This window comes from Trachemys scripta, chromosome 3 (genome assembly GCF_013100865.1).
Source record: "Trachemys scripta elegans isolate TJP31775 chromosome 3, CAS_Tse_1.0, whole genome shotgun sequence".
NCBI classification, from domain to species: Eukaryota; Metazoa; Chordata; order Testudines; family Emydidae; genus Trachemys; species Trachemys scripta.
This window is the reverse complement of record NC_048300.1, coordinates 32,448,769-32,474,979: the sequence shown is the minus strand read 5'-3', so window position 1 is coordinate 32,474,979 and position 26,211 is coordinate 32,448,769. Positions and strand designations below refer to the sequence as shown.

Sequence of the window (26,211 nt, the reverse complement as noted above, 5' to 3'; positions counted from 1 at the left end):
CTAATTGATACTATATTGTAAATACTGCATGAGACTGATTTTTTTTTTAACACCTTTTATGTAAATAGCAATGTTGCCCTCTGCTGGAGACTCCAAAGTCAATCAGAAATTAGATAAACTTATTTCTAAGCACAAAACCTTAGATAATATTTAAGGACTGCTTCCCCTTGGCTTGAAGTGGTTTCCATCATATACAGCGTTTACATTTTGGTTCAGTGGCTCTCAGCACTCACTATACAAATTGTTCCAGCACCCTGTGTAGTAGCGGTGTCACAGAATAATGGTATAAAATCTATTAGCGTCCCACAAAAAATTGTCGTGATTTTTGCTTGTATTGTTGCTTTTCATACTTTTGTTCTGTATAGAAAATAGCTTTTACATACAGGTCTAAGACTGGTGTTTTGTTACAACTTGTATTTACAAAAATCCTTTGCAGGTCATCATTTAAGACTAAATGATTACTGATTTGGGATATTAAGCAATCTTTTAAAATTTGTGCATTGGTTTTAAAGTGTATGGGACAGGAACGAAGCCTCCCACAGCCATAACAACATGATCAAGTCCCCGTTTATGTATGATTGATACAATCAATATTCCAATCCAAATTGGATAGCAAAAGTAATATTTCCAGGTAATTTTGAACTGTTCAAAGTAAAAATGTAGGTATGCGAAGTACGTTCATAGTTGAGTTGGGGGTAAGGGAGCAAAGAAGGAAGTGAAATAGCTTGGTTCAACTTCAGATCCCAATGTGGTATAAAGAGTAATACTGATCAGAAGTATAGCTTCCAATAGTCCTAACACCTTAGCATCCACTAACTAATAAACCTTTAGGTTAGAGAGTGCAACGTTGACCAATAAGAGAAGTTAAGATTTGGCAGATCTGCCCATAGAGAAGGATATAATGGGTTTTGACACTTATGGCAGGATGACAGAGTTTACTAGTTTAAAAAATGTTCTGTCGTCTGAAACAAAAGTGTTAACCTGCAAGCAGCATTAAATCAGTTACATGTGTACGTGCTGAAAATGCTCCCATAGGAAGGCTATTTTATGTATTACATACAAATTTGACATCAAATAAGGACTAGGAATACTAGTCTTTCCTCAGATGGTGGGAAAGGGAAAACATACTGCAGAGGAGTAGTGATCACTTGACTTTACTCTGGAGTTTGTTTTTTCAGAAGGACACTAAGCTGCATGAAATGAATGTCGGGAATGCTGGAGGAAATGGTCAGGAATGGGGAGCAGTAGCAATAGGAGGGAATGAGTGGATGGCTGACAGGATGGGAGATGCAGTGCTGCTTCATAGATTAAAACAGACTACTCGAATGCTACCTGGAAGCTTATCAGAAGCCTGTGCAGATCCTGGAGCACTGGAAAGAGGTGCATCTGACAACTCTACTTAATACATGGGCTGTAGCATTCTGCACAAGCTTCATTTTCCAAAAATTCCCACAATAGAGCCCCATGGAGCGTGTATTATAGCAATTTGTGTGTTGGTGCATCTCTCCTTTGGGAGATAGGGCCGAAAGGAAAGGGCTGTGTGTTGCTGCTAATATTCCTTTCAGTAATTCCAATCAGCATTCCTATGAAAGAGGCAGGGCTGCTGTCTCTGAAATTTTTGTAAATGTGCCATTTGTCTACGAAGCTGTTTTTTTTTTTTCCTTCCCCATTACACATTTCTGAACTTTAGATTCTCATGTTTTATAAATTTAACTGTTGGGATGATAATGGACAAAATGGCCTGGAATGGGCTATTCTCAGTAAGTGTTGCTTTGTGCTGTTAAAACACTTGCAATATATTCACCCCAGTCCACCCAGCAAACTGACTACAGTTTAATGACAGATAAAACTGTCCTTGTGTATAGTCTGCAGATACACTGATGTTTGTAAAGCGCATTGGGATCCAACATGTAAGCTTAGTGTATACTGCTTATTCAGAAGTATAACTACTGGACATGTGTTCATTCTCTGTGCTGATTTTTCAGTTTGTAGAGTGATTAAATAGCAAAGTAAAACAGCCAAGATGTTTTATAAGACTATATTTAAGTCTATTTCTGGATGACTCACAAAAAAAATTGGTTGGGTGCAGCTGAAGTGAGTCCATGTAATAGTTTGTGATTTCTGCTGACAGCTCAGCAGAAATGCAGTGTTTGAGGTAAGTCATGTTTGAAAGAACTAGCTTATAGCAAAGTCATGCCAGTATAAAGAATAACCCTCGTTCAGTGTGCCATACTTACTATTGACATGAGAGCTGAAAGTATTAACCACTTAATTGCAAGGTTGTAAAAAAACCCTTAAATCCACTGGAATGGAATGGGTTACCTCGGGAGGTGGTGGAATCTCCATTCTTAGAGGTTTTTAAAGCCCGACTTGACAAAGCCTTGGCTGGGGTGATTTAGTTGGTGTTGGTCTTGCTTTTAGCAGGGGGTTGGACTAAATGGCCTCCTGAGGTCTCTTCCAACCCTGATATTCTATGTTGGACAAGTAAATTATAAAAAGTCAGTTAGCACAGTCTGACCTCAAGCATAGGGTTGCCAGCCCTCCAGGACTGTCCTGGAATCTCCAGGAATTAAAGATTAATCTTTAATTAAAGATTATCATGTGATGAAACCTCCAGGAATAGGTCCAACCAAAACTGGCAAGGATCACTATTCAAATCAAGACAAGGAAATTGTGCTCAGTTTAGATGTATCCTTCCTCCATGTACATTGGCCAGACTGGACGGTCTCTAGGTAAAAGAATAAAAGGACACATCAGATGTCAGAAACTGTAACATACAAAAGCCAGTAGGAGAACACTTCAATCTCCCTGGACATTCTATAACAGATTTAAAAGTAGCCATACTTGAACAAAAAAAAAAACTTCTAAAACAGACTTCAAAGAGAAACTGCAGAAGTAAAAGTAATTTGCAAATTTAACTTTAAGATATACTGGCATTAGTGGTGTGGAGAAAGTGAATAAGGAAAAGTTATTTACTTGTTCCCATAATATCAGAACTAGGGGCCACCAAATGAAATGAATGGGCAGCAGGTTTAAAACAAATAAAAGGAAGTAGTTCTTCAGACAGCGCACTGTCAACTTGTGGAACTCCTTGCCTGAGGAGGTTGTGAAGGCTAGGACTATAACAGGGTTTAAAAGAGAACTGGATAAATTCATGGAGGCTAAGTCCATTAATGGCTATTATCCTGGATGGGTAAGGAATGGTGTCCCTAGCCTCTGTTTGTCAGAGGGTGGAGATGGATGGCAGGAGAGAGTTCACTTATGTTCTTAAAACCATTAATTTGGGCTTGAATGGGACTGGGAGTACCTGGCTCACTACAAAAGCAACTTTCCCTCTCCTGGCATTGACACTCCTCCAATTACTGGGAGTGGACTACATCCACCCTGATTGAATTGGTCCTGTCAACACTGGTAAGGTAACTCCCTTCTCTTCATGTGTCAGTATAATAATGCCTGCATCTCTAATTTTCACTCCATGCATCTGAAGAAGTGGGTTTTTTACCCATGAAATCTTATGCCCAAATAAATCCCTTAGTCTTTAAGGTGCCACCAGACTCCTTGTTGTTTTTGTTGATACAGACTAACACGGCCACCCCCTGATATTTAGCAGCAGTATTTTATTTAAACTTCTACCTGGTGTGTTGGGAACCCAAACACAGCAGCACTGAATAAAACACAGAAATTAAGATTTGTTTTAGAAACTGAGTGTTTGGCTGTAACATTTTGTTGTTATGGCTTATAAAAGCATAAGCACAAGTGAACTTAAAACTAAAACAGAACTCAAGCCAAGATTTCTTATATTAAGGTATGTAAATGTATCCTGATGTGGCATTTCTTAGACCTCTGTGATGTCAATCACCAGATTGGTGGGGGCCTTAAATGGTCAAATTATAAAGAATCTGCTTTTGGGTATAGGATCTAGCATATCATTTTAGCATTAACATGGGTGAGAAACTGCTTCATTGCTTTCCGACACAAAATTACAATCCTCAAATTACCACAGTGCAGTTATTCTACTAAAGTTGGGAAGGTGCATTAGATAAGGCTGCATAAATACTTGAGGACTCAAGCTCCATTTCCGAGTCGTTGCCAGTTTCTGCAAACCCATATGTTGGCAAGTAGTCCCACTGACTTAAATATTTGGTTTCATTGGGACGTCTCCTGTGAGTAAGGGTTTGCAGGCTCCATCCTTTAGATTGTACCTGTTGGACTAGCCCCTCTGTCTATTTTGGGTATTCAAAAATTGTATTGTTTTTCATGAAATTATCCTCAAATGCCTTCTGCAACTTGGATTGATTTTAATCCTCTGTATAGTCTACAAGCTCTGTGGAGCAGGGACTGTCTCACTTGTTCATATGGCACTTGGCACAATAGGGCCCTTGTCCTCATTTGGGGCCTTTAGACATTAGTATAACAAATTAATTTTTTAGTGTTGTACTAGTGATATGTGAATTTTGGTCCCTTACTAGCTCTCCCTTTTCATTTCTCAAGATCTAAGAAGATAGTAATAGGAGTAAAATTCAAACTACCAACAAAAGTTCAAAGTTGAGACTGGTACGGAAGAACGCTTTCATAGTGAAGTGGTTATCTTCTCCTCCCCCCACCCTTCCCCCTCCCCCCCCCCCCCCAAAAAAAAACTCAGAGGGAACTAGTGGGGTTAATATTTTTCCCCTAGGTTGGTATGGGGCTCGTATTACAGCTGATTTAGTGAGGTCCAACTGCATAGGGTCAGTGGTGAATTTGTGTAGAGGGCGTGCCAGGGGTCAACAGAGATGTTGTATGTGAAACCAGATTAGTTTGGATTTCCCCAGGGCATGAGGATTGGCACTTGTAGAGTTTCACTATACAAGAGTAGGCCTCCCTGGTAGAAGGTCCCCACTTTAAACTGGGGGTAGTGGCAGGACTTCTCTTCACCCTCAGCAATTGCTGGAGGATCTTGAAGCTGAATTAGAAGGAAATCCTCTGTAAAGCAGTACACCTCTACCCCGATACAACACTGTCCTCAAGAGCCAAAAAATCTTACCGTGTTATAGGTGAAGCTGCGTTATATCGAACTTGCTTTGATCCACCGGAGCGCGCAGCCCCGCGCCCCCCTCCCAGAGCACTGCTTTACCGCATTCTATCCGAAGTTGTGTTATATCGGGTCGCGATATATTGGGGTAGAGGTGTATATTCTGCTTAGGCTGGAGTGGTTGTAGCAAAACTGGCTGACATCAAGGATTTCTGCATTAAAGAGCTGTTCTACACTTGAAAATTGTTTCTGATTAAGGTAGTGTGTGACTTTAAACCAGTTAGGTATTCCAGAATAACTGCATGTTTAGACACTCTTACTCTGGAACAAATGTCCCCACGGTGCTATTCTTTATAGGGTTGCAGCATTTTTGCAATAGATCCTTACTTTAACTTGTATTTGAATATGGTATTCTACTATGACTTGTAGACTTTATCATCGTTATTGCAAAGTTGTGACCATTTCTTTCCCATCTCTCTATTCCCTCCCCCCTTCCCATGCTTTTGATTGCTTTCAGATCATTACTGTGTATAGGTAACTAAATCATCTATTCCATATAAATAATTATATGGGAACCCCCTTTCTCCCCAGTATTGTGGTATCTGAGCACCTCAGTCTTGACTGTATGTATCCTCACCATGCCCATGTGAGGTAGGGAGTGTGACAAAGTTCCTCCTCTATCTTGGTGGGTCCTGTGCTTATTGGCAGATTTTCTTGCCTCAGATTCACCATGTGGGTTGGGGAACAGCCTCGAGACCTTCCCCTCTGGAAGAACCCACAGTCTAGGTCAATTGGGAGGTCTGGGGGGGAACCCGGGCCCGCCCTCTACTCCAGGTTCCAGCCCAGGGCCCTGTGGGCTGCAGTTGTCTATAGTGCCTCCTGTAACAGCTGCATGACAGCTATAACTCCCTGGGCTACTTCCCCATGGCCTCCTCCAAACACCTTCCTTATTCTCACCACAGGACCTTCCTCCTGGTGTCTGATAATGCTTGTGCTCCTCAGTCCTCCAGCAGCACACTCTCAGCTCTTTGCGTCTCTTGCTCCCAGCTCCTCACACTTGCCCCACAAACTGAAGTGAGCTCCTTTTAAAACCCAGGTGCTCTGGTTAGCCTGCCTTAATTGATTCTAGCAGCTTCTTCTTAATTGGCTCCAGGTGTCCTAATTAGCCTGCCTGCCTTAACTGGTTCTAGAAGGTTCCTGATTACTCTAGTGCAGCCCCTTCTCTGGTCACTCAGGGAACAGAAAACTTCTCATCCAGTGACCAGTATATTTGCCCTCTACCAGACTCCTGTACCCCACTAGTCTGGGTCTGTCACAGGAGGTATAGTTATCACTATTTTACAAATGGAAATGGAGGCACAGAGAGATTGTCACTTATCCAAGGTCACATAGGAAGCCTGTGGTGAAGCAGGGAATTTGAACCTAGGTCTCATGTGATCCAGGCTAGTGCCCTAACCACTTGATCTCTAGTATCATGGCCAGGATAGGTTGATCTAAATCAAAGCAATTAAAATCACTGATTTTGAAATCATGATTAATCAGCAAGTAAGAAATCTTGATTTAATTTTTTTTTTCCATTTTTACTTTTCCTAAAGAAAAGTTCATTCTCATTGGTTGGTAACCATTAAAACATGCTGACTTGTAACTAAACATAGCCTTTATACAAGATTAGGTACTTTTTGCTAACCACAACAATCACTATTTCTATGCACATTTAAGCAATTATATAGCTTTACATACATTTTATTCAGATTCCTTAACTTTAACTTTTTTTATTGTGTTAGAAAATGGTCAGTGTTGTGTTTCTTATTTATTAAATGCTTAATGTGGTTTGTGTCAAGCTCTGTTTGGATGGAAATGCACAAACAGCATTTTAATTTGTTAAATGTTGTGGATAGATAAATTGATCAAAATATGTTGGGTATTTAAAAGTTAGTGATTTACTAAACAAAGACAGTATTATCTGTAGTTAGTTAATTGACGTGATTGTTTCTGGTCACCATGTCATTCAAGATTTTAGAGCTAGGAGAGCTCATCCTCTAATACCTAATTGTTCATAGATTGTATGAGAAAAACAAGCTTGTCTGCTTTTTCAACTCCTATTGCCTTCTTAGCTTTGAATGAACTAATCATTAAGCTAGTTAAATACATTGCAATGAAGAAAATACTCCCTTTACACGTGCAGAAGAGGCTACTACTATCGAAAGCTAACACTTCAAAAAACCCGAGCACTGTATGCTTGGCCAATGACTTCAAACAGTTCAGTGGTTTGACTTTCTTCAGAACTTAGCAGCAAACGCGTATTGCTTATTTTTGCTGTGTTGAAATTGTTTTAATAGATTATAATAATTTTAGGTCTTAACATAGGTTGTCATAATTTCAAATTTAATTTTAAAATAGGCTTATTTTTTTAAAAGTGTGTTAAAATAAAAGTCTGATTTAAATTTAAAAAATCTGATGTGATTTTCTTTTTTAAATCACCAGTTTTTATCTACCCATGTCAGACCTATTAATGAATGTTGGGCATTTTTTTACCAGACACTTCCACACTTGCTGCTTTACATTCAAAAAACAAAAAAAACAAAAAACAATCCAGCAGTCTTTTTAACCTTGTGATTCTGTAATTCGGTTTGCATACATATCAATATTGCTTAATGCTTTCCTGTAACTTAGGAAACCTTATATCAAACCATAAAAGCTTAGAAATTGTGTTGAAAGGTACTAACAGGTATGCCTGTTATGTCAGCATTGAGTCTGATACCATCAAAATTGTAATTAAAAAAGGCCCATTGGCATAGCAACAGAGGAAGCAATCTGTGTGTGTGTGTGTGTGTGTGTGTGTGTGTGTAGGGAGAAGCTTACAGACCTCATCTCAGTAGACAAGCCATAGAAAGACATGGAAATAAGCATACTGAATTAATCATGTCTTTTATAGTATTCTGTGTTTAAATTACTCATGATTTTGTAGTGGTACATCAGAATGGTGGTTTGTAGGAACAGGGGTGAAATGGTAGCAGTTGAGTTCTGCCAAAAAAGTGGAGATGTAGCTCTCTAAAGGAAATCAGTAAGATTAGTACCTAATGATATTCAAAATAGAAAAAATTATACTAATTTGGACTAATGAGAGGAAAAGACTGTGAAAGAATGGGGCTGAAAGCCCTTTCTAAATTCAGGGAGAATGACTTCAGTTTTCCTTAATGGACTAACGTGACTTGAAGGCTGTTTTTTTTTGTTTGTTTTTTTTGTTTGTTTAAATATATTCTTAATTTTGTCCTTTTACTAAAGGCAAATAAACCATGAGCTAGGTACCAATGCAGGACATTAATTCTCTGTTTAGTACGCTTTCCTGTTAAATCAAAATTGTTTCCCTAGTTCTGTGGTGAGAAGCATACTTTCACCTGCCCTCCTCCTCTGGGGCCTGGTCTACACTACAAAGTTAGGTCAATGCAAGGTGGCTTATGTCAACCTAATTATGTCAGCATCTACACTACAATGTTTCTCCCACTAATGTAAGTCTCCCGCTACATCAACTTACCACCACCTCCATGAGAGACTTGCACTTAAGTCAACATAGTTAGATCACCGCAGTTGTCGTGAAGACACTGCGTTGCTTACATCGACTTAAGTGGCCTCCAGAAGGCGTCCCACAATGCCCCATTGTGACCACTCTGTTCACCGTTTTGAGCTCCGCTGCCCAGCGGCCAAGTGTGCAGAAACGAGCTCCATCCCTTATAATGGCCTATGCATTTTTTAAATTCCATGTACTGTTTGTTCGACATGGAGAGCTTGCCTAGCAACTGCCGAGCATGCCAGCTACAAGCTCCAAATGTGAACCTGCCTGGAGTGTACAGGAGGTGGTGGATCTTCTGGGTCTGGGGAGAAGAGGCTGTGCAGGCACAGTTCAGATCCATCTGTAGAAATGTGGACATCTACGAGCAGATTGCTTGGGGCATGGGGGAGAAGGGCTACAAGAGGGACCCGCAGCAGTGCAGCATGAAAGCCAAGGTGCTGCAGCAGACATACCAGAAGGCCAGGGAGGCAAGCAGTCGCTCCGGCATGGTACCGCAGACATGCTGCTGTTACAAGGAGTAACCTGCTGCGCTCTGCGGTGACCCCACTACCACTCCCAAGAACTCTGCAGATACATCGAAGGAGTCAGAATCACGGGCCACCACAGTCAAACCTGAGGACACACATGCGGGACAGGCGACCAGGGATCCAGTGTCATGGCAAGTCAGGAGCTGTTTTTAACCCTGGAGCAGTCCAGCTAGTTGCAACACTTCAGCATGGGCGAGCGTGATGCCGGGGACTGAACCTCTGGTAAGTACTTGGTTTTGCATTGATCTTGCGGGGACACATCATCTCATTTACTAGTTTTTATTTATTACAAGAGGTGGTGAAATAGCCACTTTACCTCCACTGGTTCTCATTGACCGGCTCAGTTAGCCAGAAGTGGCCCTGCGAAATATTTTGTTTGAGCACCATGATGTCTCATGAATCCTCCATAGAGATCTTAAGGAGACTTTCTTGGAGGTACTCGGCAATCCGTTGCCAAAGGTGCTGGGGAGGGCAGCCTTATTTCTGCCACCGCATAGGACGTTTTCCCATGCCACTCAGCAATTAATTCGGCAGGCATCATTGCAGCACACAGGCTAGCAGCATACAGACCTGGTCTTTAACTGGACATGTGCAGCAGCTGTTCCCTTTCTGCCTCCATTACCCCCAGGAGTGAGATCAGCTAAAGTTACGGCTGCCAGTGGGGAATGGTGCCAGTAAATCAGTTCAGTTGTCTGAACCTCAAACACTAGTGCTCATGTGGCTGCTTCCCCCTCCCCCCCCACCCCCGCCTTGTGCCAGCTTACCCCCTCCACTCACCATGGCTGGGATAGCCAACACAGTCTGTGAATACCTGGTTGAAGTGAAAATGTACTGCTTTAAACTTGCATGGATTAGGGAGTGATTTCAACATAGCAAGTCTTCCATATACCTTGACTATCACTCACAATGGCATCTCTGTGCATTGTCTCTTTTGCAGCTACAAATGTGGCCTTCCCCTCTCCTTCCACAGCAGCAGTGTCTGAGCCAGATAAGGAGAAGAAAGAAGAGAACTTGGGATGACAAGTCTCTGGAGCAGCAGACACTGAGCAGAGGGTGTGGAGGATCACTCTCTTGGTTGAAATGGACAGGGACATTGAGGACAGAAGGAAAGCTCAGGAGAAGGAGTGTGATGTGCAGCAGGAGATGATGGTGCTTCTGAAGAACAAACAGACATGCTGAGGAGTCTGGTTAACCTTCAGGCGCAACACATTCAAACTCACCTCCCTCTCTAGCCCATCAAATTGCATTCCAGCACCTATTCTCCCCCCCCACACACACATTCCATGTCGTGTTGGGGGCTGGTACCCTATCCCAACCAGGGATAGGCAAGGTGTGTATGTGTTTGTAAAAGAAAATGAACTTGGAAGGGGAAAGAACATTGAGTCCCCTGGATTTGTAAAGTTTTTCTGTTGTACATATATTTGTTTGCATATATTTGCACTAAAAGTCCATTTATGGAAATTGAATTCATCTTTATTCAAAGCACAGGGAGAAAGGGTGTGTGTGTGTGTGTGTGTGATATTCTGAGTCAATAGCAATAGGTGCATTTGCAAGGTTATATTACTACCCACACAGCACTCACAGCAAGGTTCAGACCAGCGTGCTAAAAACACATTGGCAGGCACAACATAGAAAATCAACTGTGGCTTATTATTAAAAGCCTCCCTGAACCATATAGCTCCCCTGTTGAGCTCTTCTTATAGCCCTGGTATCTGGCTGCTCAAAATTGGCGGCCAGCCAATCCACCTCCTCCCTCCATGCCAGTGGAAACTTCTCCCCCTTTGCTTCCCAGATATTATGAAGTGCATAGCAGGCAGCCATAACTATGGGGAGATGCATATTTTTACTGAGGTCTAATTTGGTGAATAGATCGTGCCAGGGCCTTTTCAAACGGCCAAAGGCACATTCAACAGTCACTCTGCACCTGCTGAGCCTGTTGTTGAAGCGCTCCTTACTGCTGTCGAGGTGTCTGGCTTCATGAGCCATGGGAGTAAGGGGTAGGCTGGGTCTCCCAGGATCATTATTGGCATTTCAACATTTCCAGTGGTGATTTTTGTGGTCCAGAAAGAAAGTCCCTGCTTGTAGCTTTCTGAACATGTTCTTAAAGAGGTGTGTGTGTCATTCACCTTCCTGGACCATCCTGCGTTTGTAAAACGTCCCCGGTGTTCCACCAATGCTTTCAACACTATAGAAAAGTAGCCCTTTCTGTTGATGTACTCTGTGGCAAGATGGTCTAGTGCCAAGATAGGGATATGCACCCTACCGCAGTTGGGAACCCCATCGCAGCAAAACGATCCACTATGACTTGAACATTGCCCAGAGTCACAGTCCTCCTTAGCAGAAGGCAATTAGTGGCTCTGCATACTTGGGTCACAGCAACCCCCATGGTGGATTTCCCAATGCCAAATTGATTGTCAACTGATTGATAACAGTCTAGCGTCACAAGCTTCCACAGAGCAATCAGCACTCGCTTCTCCACCATCAGGGCAGCCCTCGTTTTGGTGCTGCTGCGCTTGACAGCTGAGGCAAGTTCTGCACACAGCTCCAGGAAAGTGACCTTGCACATCTGAAAGTTCTGCAGCCACTGCTCCTTATTCCATACATGCTTCACAATGCGATCCCACCAGTCGATGCTTGTTTCTCAGGATCAGAGCCAGTGCTCCACCGTGTTCAGCTGCTCCGCAATTGCCCACCAGGAATTGTTTCTTTCCATGGCTTCCAGCAAGGCTACGTGGAAGGAATTGTCATCTTCTGCATAGCAGCTCTGGAAATGCTGCAGGATCAGGCAGGTGCATTGTGGTCTCAGTGATCAGCACAGTAGTGTGGAGCTGTGCAGGATCCATGCCTAGAGATGGCAGATGTGCAGGTTTGGTCGGCTTCTGAAAAGAGGCATGAAATATGATGGGATGTAGATAAACTTAGGGGAGGGGACAAGCTGCATCATGGGTCATTCACCTCATGTTCCCAGTCACCCCTGCGTGAATTTTCTGCCCCCATGAGGCATAGCAAACACTTCCCAAAACATCCTGCGCTAGATGGTGGTGAGTTGCACCGTGGGATATCTTCCCACAGTGCACTGCTCTCTGCATCGATGCAAGCACTGCTAATGAGAACGCACACCGCCGACACAAGGAGTATAGTGTGGACATGCATGCCTACTATGGGGTCCTTACACCTTACTCTTTAGTATCTGTACTAGCTGCTATCAGACAGGATATTGGACTACATGGACCTTTGGTCTGATCCATAGGGGTATCCTATGTTCCAAATCGTAATGCAAGTAGGAGAAAAGTCATGTAGCATTATGTAGTGGTTTATAACATTGGCATGTTTACACTTGTGACACTAAGATAAAATCACCAAATTAGTTTTCAGTTTTGACTTAAGCAGGTATTTTTTACCTCTTGTAAAAGGACAGATTAGTGTATCTATCTCATACCCTCACTTGTGTCCTTAATGGTGGCTTTTATGAAGAAAAGTTCAGCATTAAGCTAAAGCTGACAGCTTCCAGATTAATGCATATGAAAATGTTAGTTTTGAATTCTGTCTACTCAAACTTTGTCATTATAGCAAGTCAGGTTAATTCTTAGAGTAGTGACATAGATTTAACAAAGAGACCTTAATGGCTCTGTCTACTTCTCACTATCTCTGGGAACCTGGGAGGGAGTGACCCATGAGATGGTTGAGTTCAGGATCCTGACAAAAGGAAGAAAGGAGAACAGCAGAATATGGACCCTGGTCTTCAGAAAAGCAGACTGACTCCCTCAGGGAACTGATGGGCAGGATCCCCTGGGAGAATAACATGAGGGGGAAAGGAGTCATATAATATCAGGGTTGGAAGGGACCTCAGGAGCTCATCTAGTCCAACCCCCTGCTCAAAGCAGGACCAATCCCCAGACAGACTTTTGCCCCAGATCCCTAAATGGCCCCCTCAAGGATTAAACTAACAACCTTGGGTTTAGCAGGCCAATGCTCAAATCACTGAATGGTAGATATGCTGGAGGATAGGGATAGGATACAGAGGGACCTAGACAAATTAGAGGATTGGGCCAAAAGAAATCTGATGAGGTTCAACAAGGACAAGTGCAGAGACCTGCATTTAGGACGGAAGAATCCCACACACTGCTACAGACTAGGGACCGAGTTCTGCAGCAGTTCTGCAGAAAAGGACATAAGGGTTACAGTGAATGACAAGCTGGATATGAGTCAACAGTGTGCCCTTGTTGCCAAGAAGGCTAACGGCATTTTGGGTTGTATAAGTAGGAGCATTGCCAGCAGATCGAGGGGGACACGATCATTCCCCTCTATTTGGCATTGGTAAGGCCTCATCTGGAGTACTGTATCCAGTTTTGGGCCCCCCACTACAAGAAGGATATGGAAAAATTGAAAAGAGTTCAGCTGAGGGCAACAGAAATTATTAGGGGCCTGGAGCACATGACTTATGAGGAGAGGCTGAGGGAACTGGGATTATTTAGTCTGCAGAAGAGAAGAATGAGGGAGGATTTGATAGCTGCTTTCAACTAACTGAACGGGGGTTCTAAAGAGGATGGATCTAGGCTGTTCTCAATGGTAGCAGATGACAGAACAAGAAGTAATTGTCTCAAGTTGCAGTGGGGACAGTTTAGGTTGGATATTAGGAAAAACTTTTTCACTAAGAGGGTGGTGAAGCACTGGAATGGGTTACCTAGGGAGGTGGTGGAATCTCCTTTCTTAGAGGTTTTTAAGGTCAGGCCTGATAAAGCCCTGGCTGGGATGATTTAGTTGGGGATTGGCCCTGCTTTGAGCAGGGGATTGGACTAGATGACCTCCTGAGGTCCCTTCCAACCCTGATATTCTATGACAGGGATCAGCAACTTTCAGCCCGCGGCACGCCAGGGTAAGCCCCCTGGTGGGCCGGGCCGGTTTGTTTACCTGCCGCGTCCGCAGGTTAGGCTGATTGCGGCTCCCACTTGCTGCGGTTGGCCGTTCCAGGTCAATGGGGGCTGCAAGAAGCCGCGGCCAGCACATTCCTCGGCCTGCTTCCTGCAGCCCCCATTGGCCTGGAATGGCAAACCGTGGCCAGTGGGAGCCGCGATCGGCCGAACCTGCGGATGCGGCAGGTAAACAAACCGGCCCAGCCCACCAGGGGGCTTACCCTGGCGGGCCACGGTGCCAAAAGTTGCCAATCCTTCTTATATGATCTCTGGCTATGTGCTTAAGTTTTTAATAACCTGGTTTGGAAAAAAAAAAAAGATTTGCTTCTAAATAAAAAATGTGTACCAACTTCTCCTGACACACCCCTTTCCAGGATATCGAAGAGCTTGTCCTCCATTTATAGTCTAGTGGCCTAAATTTATGAAGAGTAATAGTTGAGTCAAGAAATAGAAATGAAGGTTAAGATGTATTCCTCCAAGTGGCTCATTGATTTTGTTCAGTAGGTTCAATATAATGCTTTGGCTTTATAGGAACAGTCTGGATCGAACGCTTCGTACAGCACAAAAATGTCTGCACTGAAATCTTCAAATATAAAAACTAGGGCTGTCAAGCGATTAAAAAAAAATTAATCACAATCATGCGATTTAAAAAGTTAATCACGATGAATTGCACGATTAATCATGCTGTTAAAAGATAAAATACCATTTATTTAAATATTTTTGGATGTTTTCTACATTTTCAATTATATTGATTTCAATTACAACACAGAATACAAAGTGTACAGTGCTCACTTTGTATTTATTTTTTATTACAAATATTTGCACTGTAAAAAACAAAATAAATTGTAATTTTCAGTTCACCTAATACAAATATTGTAGTGTACTCTCTTTTATCATGGAAATCGAATTTACAAATGTAGAATTATGTACAAAAAGCCCTTCATGCCTCGTCCCTCTCAGATTTTGGAAGGCATTTCAGATTCTTAAAACTTTGCATTTTGTCAAATTTTAAGAACACTTTCACTGCAAACTAACATGTGCTGGGTCATCATCCTAGACTGCTATAACATAAAATATATGGCAGAATGCGGGTAAAACAGAGCAGGACACATACAATTCTCCCCCCAGGACCTTAGTCACCAATTTAATTAACGCATTATTTTTTTTACGAGCGTCTTCAGCATGGAAGCATGTCCTCTGGAATTGTGGCCGAAGCATGTGAGACATATGAATCTGTAACTCATCTGGCACATAAATATCTTGTGACGCCAGCTACAGTAGTGCCATGCGAATGCCTATTCTCACTTTCAGGTGACATTGTAACTAAGAAGTGGGCAGGATTATCTCCCATAAATGTAAACGAACGTGTTTCTCTTAGCGATTGGTTGAACAGGAAGTAGGAGGTGTAGGCTCTAAAGTTTGACATTGTTTTGTTTTTGAGTGCAGTTATATAACAAAAAACCCTATATTTGTAAGTTGAACTTTCATGATAAAGAGACTGCACTACACTACTTGTGTGAGGTGAATTGAAAAATACTATTTCTTTTGTTTACCATTTTTACAGTGCAAATATTTGTAATATAAAGTGAGCACTACAATACAGAATACAAAGTGTATAATTGAAATTGATATATTTGAAAATATGGAAGAACATCTAAAAATATTTAATAAATTTCAATTGGTATTCTATTGTTTAACAGTGCGATTAATCACGATTACTTTTTTTGAGTCAATCATGTGTGTTAATTGTGATTAATCGACAGCCCTAATAAAAACTTATATTCCTTAGACCTTGGGTTTCCCAGCAGATCTTGCTCTAGAAGCTAAGCTTTATTTAAGAAAGTGACACTTCTAATACTGCTAGCTGCAAAGATACCTATTAATATGTAATTCAAACCATTATAGTCTGTTGCGAGCCTACAAAGCAATAGCAGTAATACAGTGAAAGTTCTGTTCCTTCCTCCTCCCAAATGCCTCCTAAAGCAGTATTAATGTTGAAGCCTAGTCACTGTCCACATGTTGATATGATTTAACAAGAATCTAGGACAGCTGCATTATGTTTCAATATCGGGTCCCTGTAAGTAGCTCAACTCTCTCCTCCTACGTAATATAAATAAAAGGTTACATAGCTCAAACATGTTAGAGCAAAGAAATATACCTGATAAATTATTAATGTGACCAAGGAATCCAGTGTACAGGGAGGAAAAATAGTTGTTTTGTTTTTTTCATTGCAAATGCAAGAATATACAAAATATGTAAAGATGTCAATGGAGTGACAAATACTACAGTAAAAACAATTCTCAAAAGAAACTGATAGATACTATATTACCTTGTATAGTGGAAAAATATAACCCAGTGCTCCATCACTTGTCATAAGATGGCAGAACCTCTGCTGGCTTTACAGCCCATTAAGAATATTTTACATATTTTTACAAAATTTCAAAAATAGGGGGGGAAAAAAAGAGGGAGCTGCTTTTTGGAATTTCATTTTCTTGTTCCCAGATACTGTGCTGATAAAAGAGGATGGAAAATGCTTGCTGGTTTTCTAACTGTCTTGTATGAATACATTTTAATTGGTCACACTTTAAATGAAGTCTAGTGTGATAATAATAAAACTTGTCAGTGGGCATGCTAACTTTACACAGTTGAAGTGTCAGTCAGACTAATTCTTTATATGTGAATGCAGTTAAGCTATTATGAAATTAAATCTTGGAAGAAACAGCACTTTTGCAGATTAAGGTTCAGTAAAAGCTTTGAAACACGGGTAGTAATTTGGGAAAATAAATAATGGTTGAGTAATTAAAATACAAAGGTGAAGTTAGTAATTATCTTCCAGTTGCTATACATCTTAATTGAACTGAAAAGGATTTTCCAAAAAGGGGATTGTGTCCTTGTTTTGCTGCTTTGTTTTGTAAAGAAAGCTTAAGTTTTGTTTTGTGTTCAAAGTGGCTTTTTTCCTGCTTATTAGAAATATTAGGAATGGCAAATCTTGTCTTCCTTAATTTTGCTGGAGGACTTCTTTTGTGTTTTTGTGGGAGTAAGGGTTGATCTCAGGTGTCTTGTGAGCTTTCTCACCTTTATCGCAGCGGGTGAATCATAGGATTGGAAGGGACCATGAGCGGTCATCTAGTCCAGTCCCTTGCACTCATGGCAGGACTAAGTATTATCTAGACTATCCCTGATAGGTGTTTGTCTAATCTGCTCTTAAAAATATCCAATGATGGAAATTTCACAATCTCCCTGGGCAATTTATTTTAGTTCATAACCGCCCTGACAGGAAGTTTTTCCTGACCTAAACTGCCCTTGCTGCAATTTAAGCTCTTTGCTGATTGTCAGAGGTTAATGAGAACAATTTTTCTCCCTCCCCTTTGTAAAAACCTTTTATGTAGTTTGGACTAAAAAAAAAAAAAAATCTCACTTGCTTAGCCTTGTTTTATGTAACGTCATAATTTCACTAGTTCTTCTGCCACCAAAAGTGTGTTGGCATTGGGTGCAACTAAACAAAAAGGGCCTTCTGCACTTCCATTTTTGCAGTTCAGTAAAGCTTTCCATTATGTTCTACCAATCACAAAGGCTTGCCTATTTGCAATAATTCTTCTTTTGATCTTTTATGTAGGTTAAATTTGGTTGAGGCCTTTGTGGTAGACACAGAACTACGGCAGTGCCTTCAAGAAGAGCTTCTACGTCGTTTTCCAGATCTCAACCGGCTAGCCAAGAAATTTCAAAGACAAGTAGCAACCCTGCAGGATTGTTACCGAATGTATCAAGCTATTAACCAACTGCCTAATGTTGTACAGGCACTGGAAAAACATGAAGGTAACATGCCTCCCATGCCTCTATTTTAAATGTTTTATGTCTTGTGACATATTGATATTGGCAAGAAGTAGAGAATGGATTTCAAAAGAAAGGGAACTTGTTGTTGTTGTTCTAGAACAGGGGTCGGCAACCTTTCAGAAGTGGTGTGCCGAGTCTTCATTTATTCACTCTAATTTAAGGTTTCGCGTGCCAGTAATACACTTTAACGTTTTTAGAAGGTTTCTTTCTATAAGTCTATAATATATGACTAAACTATTGTATGTAAAGTAAATAAGGTTTTTAAAATGTTTAAGAAGCTTCATTTAAAATTAAATTAAAATGCAGAGCCCCCCAGACTGGTGGCCAGGACCTGGGCGGTGTGAGTGCCACTGAAAATCAGCTCACGTGCTGCCTTCGGCACGCGTGCCATAGGTTGCCTACCCCTGTTCTAGAACATCATAGATACTTTTCAGATGAATTTAGCAAGTGAATAGAAAATAAAATGTCTCAAATCATGTAGTATCCCTTTTGCAAAAACACTTTATAACTGGTAGGTAGCCAAGATGGAAAGTTCAATCCTATCTGCTAGGAAGAAATATCCCATAAACCAGTCTGTCTTTAGAATTGTCTCTCGAAATATAAAAATAAATAAAAGAATGTACCATATATACTCATTCATAAGCCGAATATTTTTGGTAAAAAGTGAAGCATCTACACCAAAATGTGATGATTTTAAACTCTATGGAATTATTGAATTAAATATCTATTATATTGTTGTTTTGTTTACCTGGCGCGTCCGCAGGCATGGAGCCCCTTCCCAGTCAATGGGAGCTGCAGGAAGTAGCCCACAAATTTGCAGAGGGACAATAGGGTTGATGTCTGTTATTTCTCACCTCTATCTATTATTTATTTATTTAAAAACACTTTTGCTGTTAACAAACATATTATCTCTGGAGACACAAATCCAGTTTGAGAACTGCAAAACTGAGCATCCCTGATGGTATCTGCTAGACTAAGCACTGAGTGCCATTGAGTAGATAGAAAGATTACTCTAAATAATCTATACAGAAGCCCCAGGAACCCTGTAAGATTGGGCTCTCTAATCCATGAACTATTGGAACTCATTTACAAAACTTTTCTTAAACATTACATGAATATATTGTCTCATGCTATAGAATTAGAATTTATAATCCCTATTCCATGATCAGATATCTTTGAGCTATAGTGTATCTTAATTAAAACTTTAGATAGGTTTTTCCTCAAAAAGCATTTTATCAAAAAAATTTGATTTAAATAAAAAAAATCCATTTTTTTAAATCATTGCTTTGTATCCACCCTGTTTGAAAGTAACACTGTAGTTAATTTATTGTTGACTTTTTTTGAAGGAAATATGTTAGTTGTAGAATGCAGTAACTCTTTAATAGTCTGGGTTTAAATCCAAAAATAAGCTTCCCAGGAACTGAAAATGTTAGTGGAATAACTGGCCACACTTTTTTTTTTTTTTTTTTTGCTTTCTGTTAAAAATTAGTGAGGTAGGCACTCTGATTTTTATTAGAATGGAATCTTGTATTACTTCAGGCAGAAAATGTGGCTGCTATAGGGCATAATGAATAAGAGAAAAATGAAATTGGGTCTTTCTATCTGATTTTAGCTGAAGGTGTTCAGTACTCCTAAACAAAAATTGGTTTCTCTTGCTTGATAAATTGTAGTACTGTGTGAAAAGGGAAGGAGAATACCATAAAAGAAGGTATATTGCCACAATTATGTGGAAAACGGGCTTCCTGATATGAGCCTAGCATGCAGTTTAAAATGTAATCCATTGTAAACCTCTGTAGAAGCGTAGAAAATCCATATTGTTACTACAAATTAAATTTTGATTATATAAACCTGATATTAAGTCGCTGCCTGATCATATTGAAAGCAGATAACTTAGTGTTCACTGTGTCTTAAGCCTTGTATTACCATGCTTTAGATTTAAGTAACGAAACTAGAATGAAAATGAATTTTCATTTAAACTAATTTTAAAAGTATCTGTTTTGATATGATTCATATGCAAAAGAAATCCAGTATTTTCTTAATCTTAAATTTGACTTTATTGTGAATTTATGTATTTTGCCTTTAGACTTTTGGAAAACATGCTCATCTAAATTTCATTTTTTAAGTTGTATCATTAAACTTTCTTCATTCTTTTAAAGAAGGTGAATTTTTACTGCTACTTAAACTAATTATGATAATTTATCAAGTATTCAGGTATATCTGAGATTATTGTACTGTATGTGCCCCTGCTCTGTTAATCAGTGCATGAAAAACTGATGAGTCCACTTTCAGAGAAGAGAAATTATTTGACTCTCTGTATCTAATCCCTGCCATCTCTTTAATGCATCCTATTTTTCCAAATTAGTTCAGGTTTGTCTTCCAAGTTTTCTTTATATAAAAAAAAAATGTATCACAATTCATGTTCCTTCAGTTCTTGGAAATGAGAAATGTAATTACCTCCATATTAGTCATACTGTGGATGGACTGGAATTTGTGACTTTGCAATATCCCATAAATCCACAATTTCAAACTCCCCACCTAAAATAGTAGCACACTTCATACTTCCAATTTATTGGTGCATATATCTTTTCTCTGTGCTGCTGTACTCCCTTGCATTGTTCTTCAAAGTTGTTTTGCAGAGACTAGTTAGATTTAAAATGACTGTCTTCCATTTCTGCAACTTCAGCAGTCTGCTAATGAAAGGATTTAATCTTTTACTCAGGAATAGATCTCAATCAATTTTTTTTAATCAAAAGCCAAGCAAAAATAAGTCCAGCAGAGAAAAGGAGAACAAAAAAATCAGCTTTCTCTCTGTCAGTTATGAAACGCTCTAAGATTGAAAGCAGAATAGCTTAATCTCTGAGCCCATTCTATTCTTGGCCGGCCAGTGTTAGTGATCGTACTTGATGTTGGTCTCAGTGCACAGATGGCTACAACTTATTTTGCTTAGCCCACTAAATAGTCTTCAGATGGAAATGACAGGTCACAATGTACTTGAGATAGAATGGAGTTCATGATTTAGGATTGAAAGGCTCTATAATGCTGATAGTGATCTCCTGAACTGTCTAGTCCCCTCGCTGGTGCATTTTTTAGCCTTTGCTGGCCTGGGCTGGGGGAGTGTTTTTTTTTTTTTTTTTTTTTTTTTTAAGTGTTAAACACTACTTGGTACCTAGATTACACAGTGTGTAACTCCTTTTTTATTTTTTGAAGTGTTGAATGAAGTATAAGAAGCAAATATTTACTACTGCTTCAAAGACTTTTGCATTATTAAATAATACAATTTGTGAAAAAGGTTAGGATGACTTTCTAGCAGTTTGAAACCTAGACAATTCAAAATTTTGACATTTTAAGCAAAATACTGATGGTGAAGGTCTGCATTATACTGAAAGTGAACTCCATTAAGTTAACAGAAAATGGTGAGAACTTTGCTGATGTCCACCTTCCTGATTCAGCATGTGCTTTGTGATGCTAAAGTACAGCAGTCTTTTGGGGCCTGAGAATATTTTTGGAATAGTAACTTTTAAAAAAAGTTCCCCTGCGGGTTGAGGAGCCTGACTATCGTAGCTTTCCCTTTGCAAATCCTGCACTACCGAGCACTGGAGATGCATGGAGGCAGAACAAACGGGGATTGGAGGGCATCAAGACACTGCCTATTATCTCAGTTCATGCCACTATTATAGGCAGAAGTAGGTGCAGAGAATATGCTCCCGTTTTTCCTTACTGGAGGTGAGCTGCTGTTATTCTGCACTGTGCAGCAGTTTGGGGGAGGGAGGGGAATTAAAAGGGAAACTTCAGTTTACCATTCCCACAGGCAAGTCTTGAAGATAATTTCTGTAGACAATTCCCAGGGAGGTCTCCAAGTCACAGATCAAATACAATTCAGTACACAAAATCAGTAAATCCTTAGATGCACTCCATTATGCTAAAAGCTGTCCAACACCTAATGGGATCTGGAGTGTACAAATCAGAAGACACAGACTGAGGAAGTGTATGTGTTTCTTCCCCCCAGTATGGTTCCAAAGAAATCAGGAGATGGGAGAGTGGTGTTGGGTTTTATGGAAATGAAATAGTTTACCTCCCCAGATACCTGAGGTCAAAAAGATGGGTTGTGGTTCATGTCTTAAAAATAAAAAATAAAAAATCCAGATTCTAGAATTGAGAGGGCATCAAAACAGAGCCAGTAGCCCACTCTTTTCAAATGGATGGTGTTCCAGTCAAGTTTCAGATGTTGGCAACTGCAGTACTATTATAGGGGTGGGATGATTGTGGATAAAAATGTGCTAGACCTAGACCATTTAGGGCAGTAGTCAGTTACTTCTCAGTGGTTAATATTGGTGAGGTGAGGCATGAGTGTGAAAGTGAAATGGAGGGGAAGAGACTAGGGTTTCTTTGAATAGGTTGATAAGAAAATGGGAAGTTCTGGTAATAGCCAGTACATAGTACTATCTTTACCTGTTAATGCATTGAGATTACTTGTGAACATGAAAGGTGTATATTATGTTCTAAAGACAACCTCATAATTCTATACTTAATCAGCTGCTGCAGTGTTACAGCCTCTGATTCATTTTGAAGAATTCTATGATAATTCATAGTATTAATAATACTGATGTAACTTTAGCTGCTGTGATTAAATTATACCTCATGGTTGCAAAAATGTAAACATTTATTTACTGATATGAAGTGTTTGCAGTTGGCTATTGTATAGGCTCACAGTTGCAGCTCAGAAAATATGCTGGTTTCACAGAACTATAAATGTCTGCAAGTGCTAACAATAAATCTGGAGTCTTATCTCTTTTTGTGTTTCATTGATTGTGGATTATTTCATATGTTTAAAATTCTATGCATTTGTGTGAGATGTAGAATCTGCTCTTATGACTATTGTATTCAGTGTTAGAACATGTATACAGGACATGCATATAGAAAAATAGATGTTATGTTTTACAATTCAGGTTTTTTTAATGTTTAATAAATTGGCTTCCCATTTGAAATTTAATATTAGCAGATGTAAAGATCTAATGCAGACTGGTGAAGACGAGAGATTTTAACAGTATTTCCCAGCGATGCCCAACGTCTGAGTTACAACTTGTAGTGTCGGAAGCTTCCTAACTTGTGGGATTTTATTTTTAATACAAACAATTCACATGGGGCAAAGATAATAGAATTTTTCAAATAATTTCAATTAATACATCTTAAAAATTGGTAACTCTAGAGGTCAAAATCTCAGCGAAAGCAGTTTTGAAATTTCTGCTTCCCCCAGCAACATTGGGTTGTATTCAGATGGCTGATGTTCACTTTGAGTGCTGCATAGTATAGATAACAATGCAGTTGATTCACATTACTTTGGATATGAATAAAATGCATGTAATAGCACCAAATGATTCTCTAGAGGAGAGGTTCTCAACCTGTTTACCATTGTGGGCCACATTTGGAGCTGTCTGTGTTACGTGGGCCACATCCGCACAATATATATACTATCTGTATGGCCTTGAGGATGTCGCCGCAGCTATTTGCTGATTGGGCCGCAAGCGGGCCATGGGTTGAGAACCACTGCTCTAGTGAGAGGTATGGAATGAGGTAGATAAGCTAAAAATAGGAAGAATTTCTGAAGTAAGTGCAGTCTGTGAAGTAACTGTCACATCTTAGTGAAAACTGAAAACTCATTAGTTGTGTACTGGTGCTATTTTGCTTCAGGCTGGTAAGTTCAACTGAATATTTAGAGAAATAATGACTATCACATTTTTTTTTCTTTGACAGGAACACACCAGATGTTGTTGCTGGCAGTATTTGTAATGCCTCTTAATGATCTCAACTCTGACTTCTCCAAGTTTCAGGAAATGATAGAAACAACTTTAGACATGAACAAGGTATGGGATAGTTTCTTTAAAGTATGAAGCATCTTGCTGACCTATACTGGTGTGGTTCACTCTTGTATTAAGATATTTAGTGTGTAATCTACACAAATATTTTATTGCTATAGAACACTTAAGTTGTTATAATTAAACGGATATTAGAGTAGTCTATTGAGTATAAATATAAGTTATTTTTTGAGTTTGGATTCTGATATCTGGGGAGCAGAATGACTTATGGGAATGCACAGGATAGTTTTACTTGGACAAACTGTTTAGATTTAAATCTGAGTTACAAGGTGGTTACACAGGTGACTTGAAAAGGATGGAAAGCAGGCTTGGTGCCTAGGGTTAGCTTTCTGATATTGCCACAAAGCCAGTTAGATTCATAGATCCAGCCAGTCTCCCAAGGCCCTAGTGAGCAAAAGAGTGCATTCAGCCCTAGAGAGGATTGGAGTCTCTGTGTTACTCTGCCCTAGAATTGGTTGAAAATTGTCAACATTTCAATAAATATTTTTCACAGTAATTTTTGCACCAGCTGTACTGTGCAACCACCCATCTAGAAGAACTTGGAGCAGTCACTTTGGGCTCTGAAGGGAGTTCTGTCCAGTTGTCCTTAGCTCAGAGAGAATCATTGCAGTGCAAGACATTGACTGTTTTAAATTCAAAAGGGACGAGTAGGGCCCTACCAAATTCATTGTCCAGTCTGATCAATTTCATGGCTATAGGATTTGAAAATTAGTCAATTTCACATTTTCAGATGTTTACATCTGAAATTTCACAATGTTGTAACCCGGGGGAGGGAGGGTACTGACCCAAAAAGGGGGTTGTGGGGGAATTGCAAGGCTGTTGTAAGGGGGGTCGCAGGCTTGCCACCCTCACTTCTGTGCTGCCATCAACCAGAGCTGGGCTCTGAAGGCAGCAGCCGAGGAGCTTCCTGCAGCCAGAGGAAGCTCCCGGAGGTGGAGGTGAATCTGATCCTCCTCGTGCTGCTGGGAGGACTTCAATTTGAGGACTTCAATAGCTCAGACATAGGTTAGGGGTTTATTACAGGAGTGGGTGGGTGAGATTCTGTGGCCTGCGTTATGCGGGAGGTCAGACTAGACAATCATAATGGTCCCTTCTGACCTTAAAATCTATGAGTGTATGAGACACTCCACCTGAGCGTTGGTTACTTTCCTTGCTGTTGCCTCTGGGGAGCTAATATCGGGCTAATTCCCCAATTTACAGCATGCTTTAGTGACAACCACTACACAATTCTCATAACTTCATATGCATTAATGATATATGTATATCAATAGAGAAATGACTTTCAGCAGAGCATAACCTTTCCCCTGATACCTTACAAGGCATGCTTTATATGTGAGATCAGGATTATATGAAAATGAGGAATATTGGGGTTACAGTATGCTCCCCCAAGGTATAGAATGTCACAGGGCAGTCATATTTGAGGTCGCTACAGTCAAGCAGGAACTCTCAAACTAGGGCTTGGGAGTACCCTGCATCCACCAGCCCGGGCATAGTGCAGCCTCCCATAGTGACTTGGGCCACATAAATTTTATGCCGTTGGTCGAGCCTGGGCTCAGAGCTGCTACACGTTTCAGGGACCCCAAAGTCTAAGAAGTCCCATTCCATGAGAGGACAAGATCGGCTGAAGTGTCCTGGCCTCCCACAGTGAAAGCATAAAAGTGGGCCACTAATAGGGTCTTGCTGATCCCTTCTCTTTGGGGTTTCTGGGGTGCAGCTCTGGGACGGGACGGCAGGCACCCATTGTGACCAGTGCTCGAGGGCTGGATCCAGAGGGACTTCCCTCCTGGTCAGTTCGGGTCTCTTGGGTGCCTCCTTTGGCAACCGGGCAAAGTTCTCTGCACCCTGGGCCTGCGTGTGGTCAGACCTCAGCGGGGCATATTTGCCAGGCCAGGCAGCGAGCAAATAGTCCTCTGTAATCTGGACTGCAGCGGCAAGCAAGTAGGGTCTATGCCGCCGAGCCCATGTTTGAGTTGACGTTGGCAATATGTCTAGGTACTGCTCTAAGACTATCGCGTCTATGATCTCTGCAGTTGTGTGGACCTCAGGGCATAGCTATTGGGTGGCCCAGTCTTTAAGGCATTGGGCTAGGGCCCAGGGGCGAGGCCCTGAGGCAAAAAGCTCCAAGTGGTAAGTTTCTGGGGATACTCCAAGACAGGCGAGTATGGCAGGCTTCACTGTCGGATAATCTCTCACCGCTTTGTCATCCAGGGCCCGGTAAACCGCCTGAGCTTCCCTGAACAGGAATGGGGCCAGGTGTCTTTATCCCAAGCAGCGGTTGGGGCTACCCGCTCAAAGGTGACTAAGTAGGCCTCCGGATCATGATGTGGCCCCAGCTTGGCCAGTGGTATCCCCGGCCCAGAGTTCAGTTGGTTTGAGGAGGCTGCTGAGCTAGTTAGTCGCTGCGACATCGCCTCCTGGAATTCCTGTTCCTGCTGAGCTTCATGCTGCGCTTCAACTAGTGCCCTCTGGATTGCAGTAGAGC

The 26,211-nt window shown here is 40.8% G+C and overlaps 1 protein-coding gene across 2 annotated transcripts in view; it reads left to right on the top strand.

Annotated features, from left to right (window-relative positions):
• The window catches only part of MSH2 (mutS homolog 2), a 108,312-nt gene that overhangs the window by 33,070 nt on the left and 49,031 nt on the right, over positions 1–26,211 (top strand). For both annotated transcript variants that reach the window (XM_034764403.1, XM_034764404.1), the window contains 2 exons: positions 17,639–17,838; positions 23,608–23,717. In XM_034764403.1, coding sequence (XP_034620294.1) covers positions 17,639–17,838; positions 23,608–23,717 — 310 coding nt within the window. The remainder of the gene's footprint in view (positions 1–17,638; positions 17,839–23,607; positions 23,718–26,211) is intronic.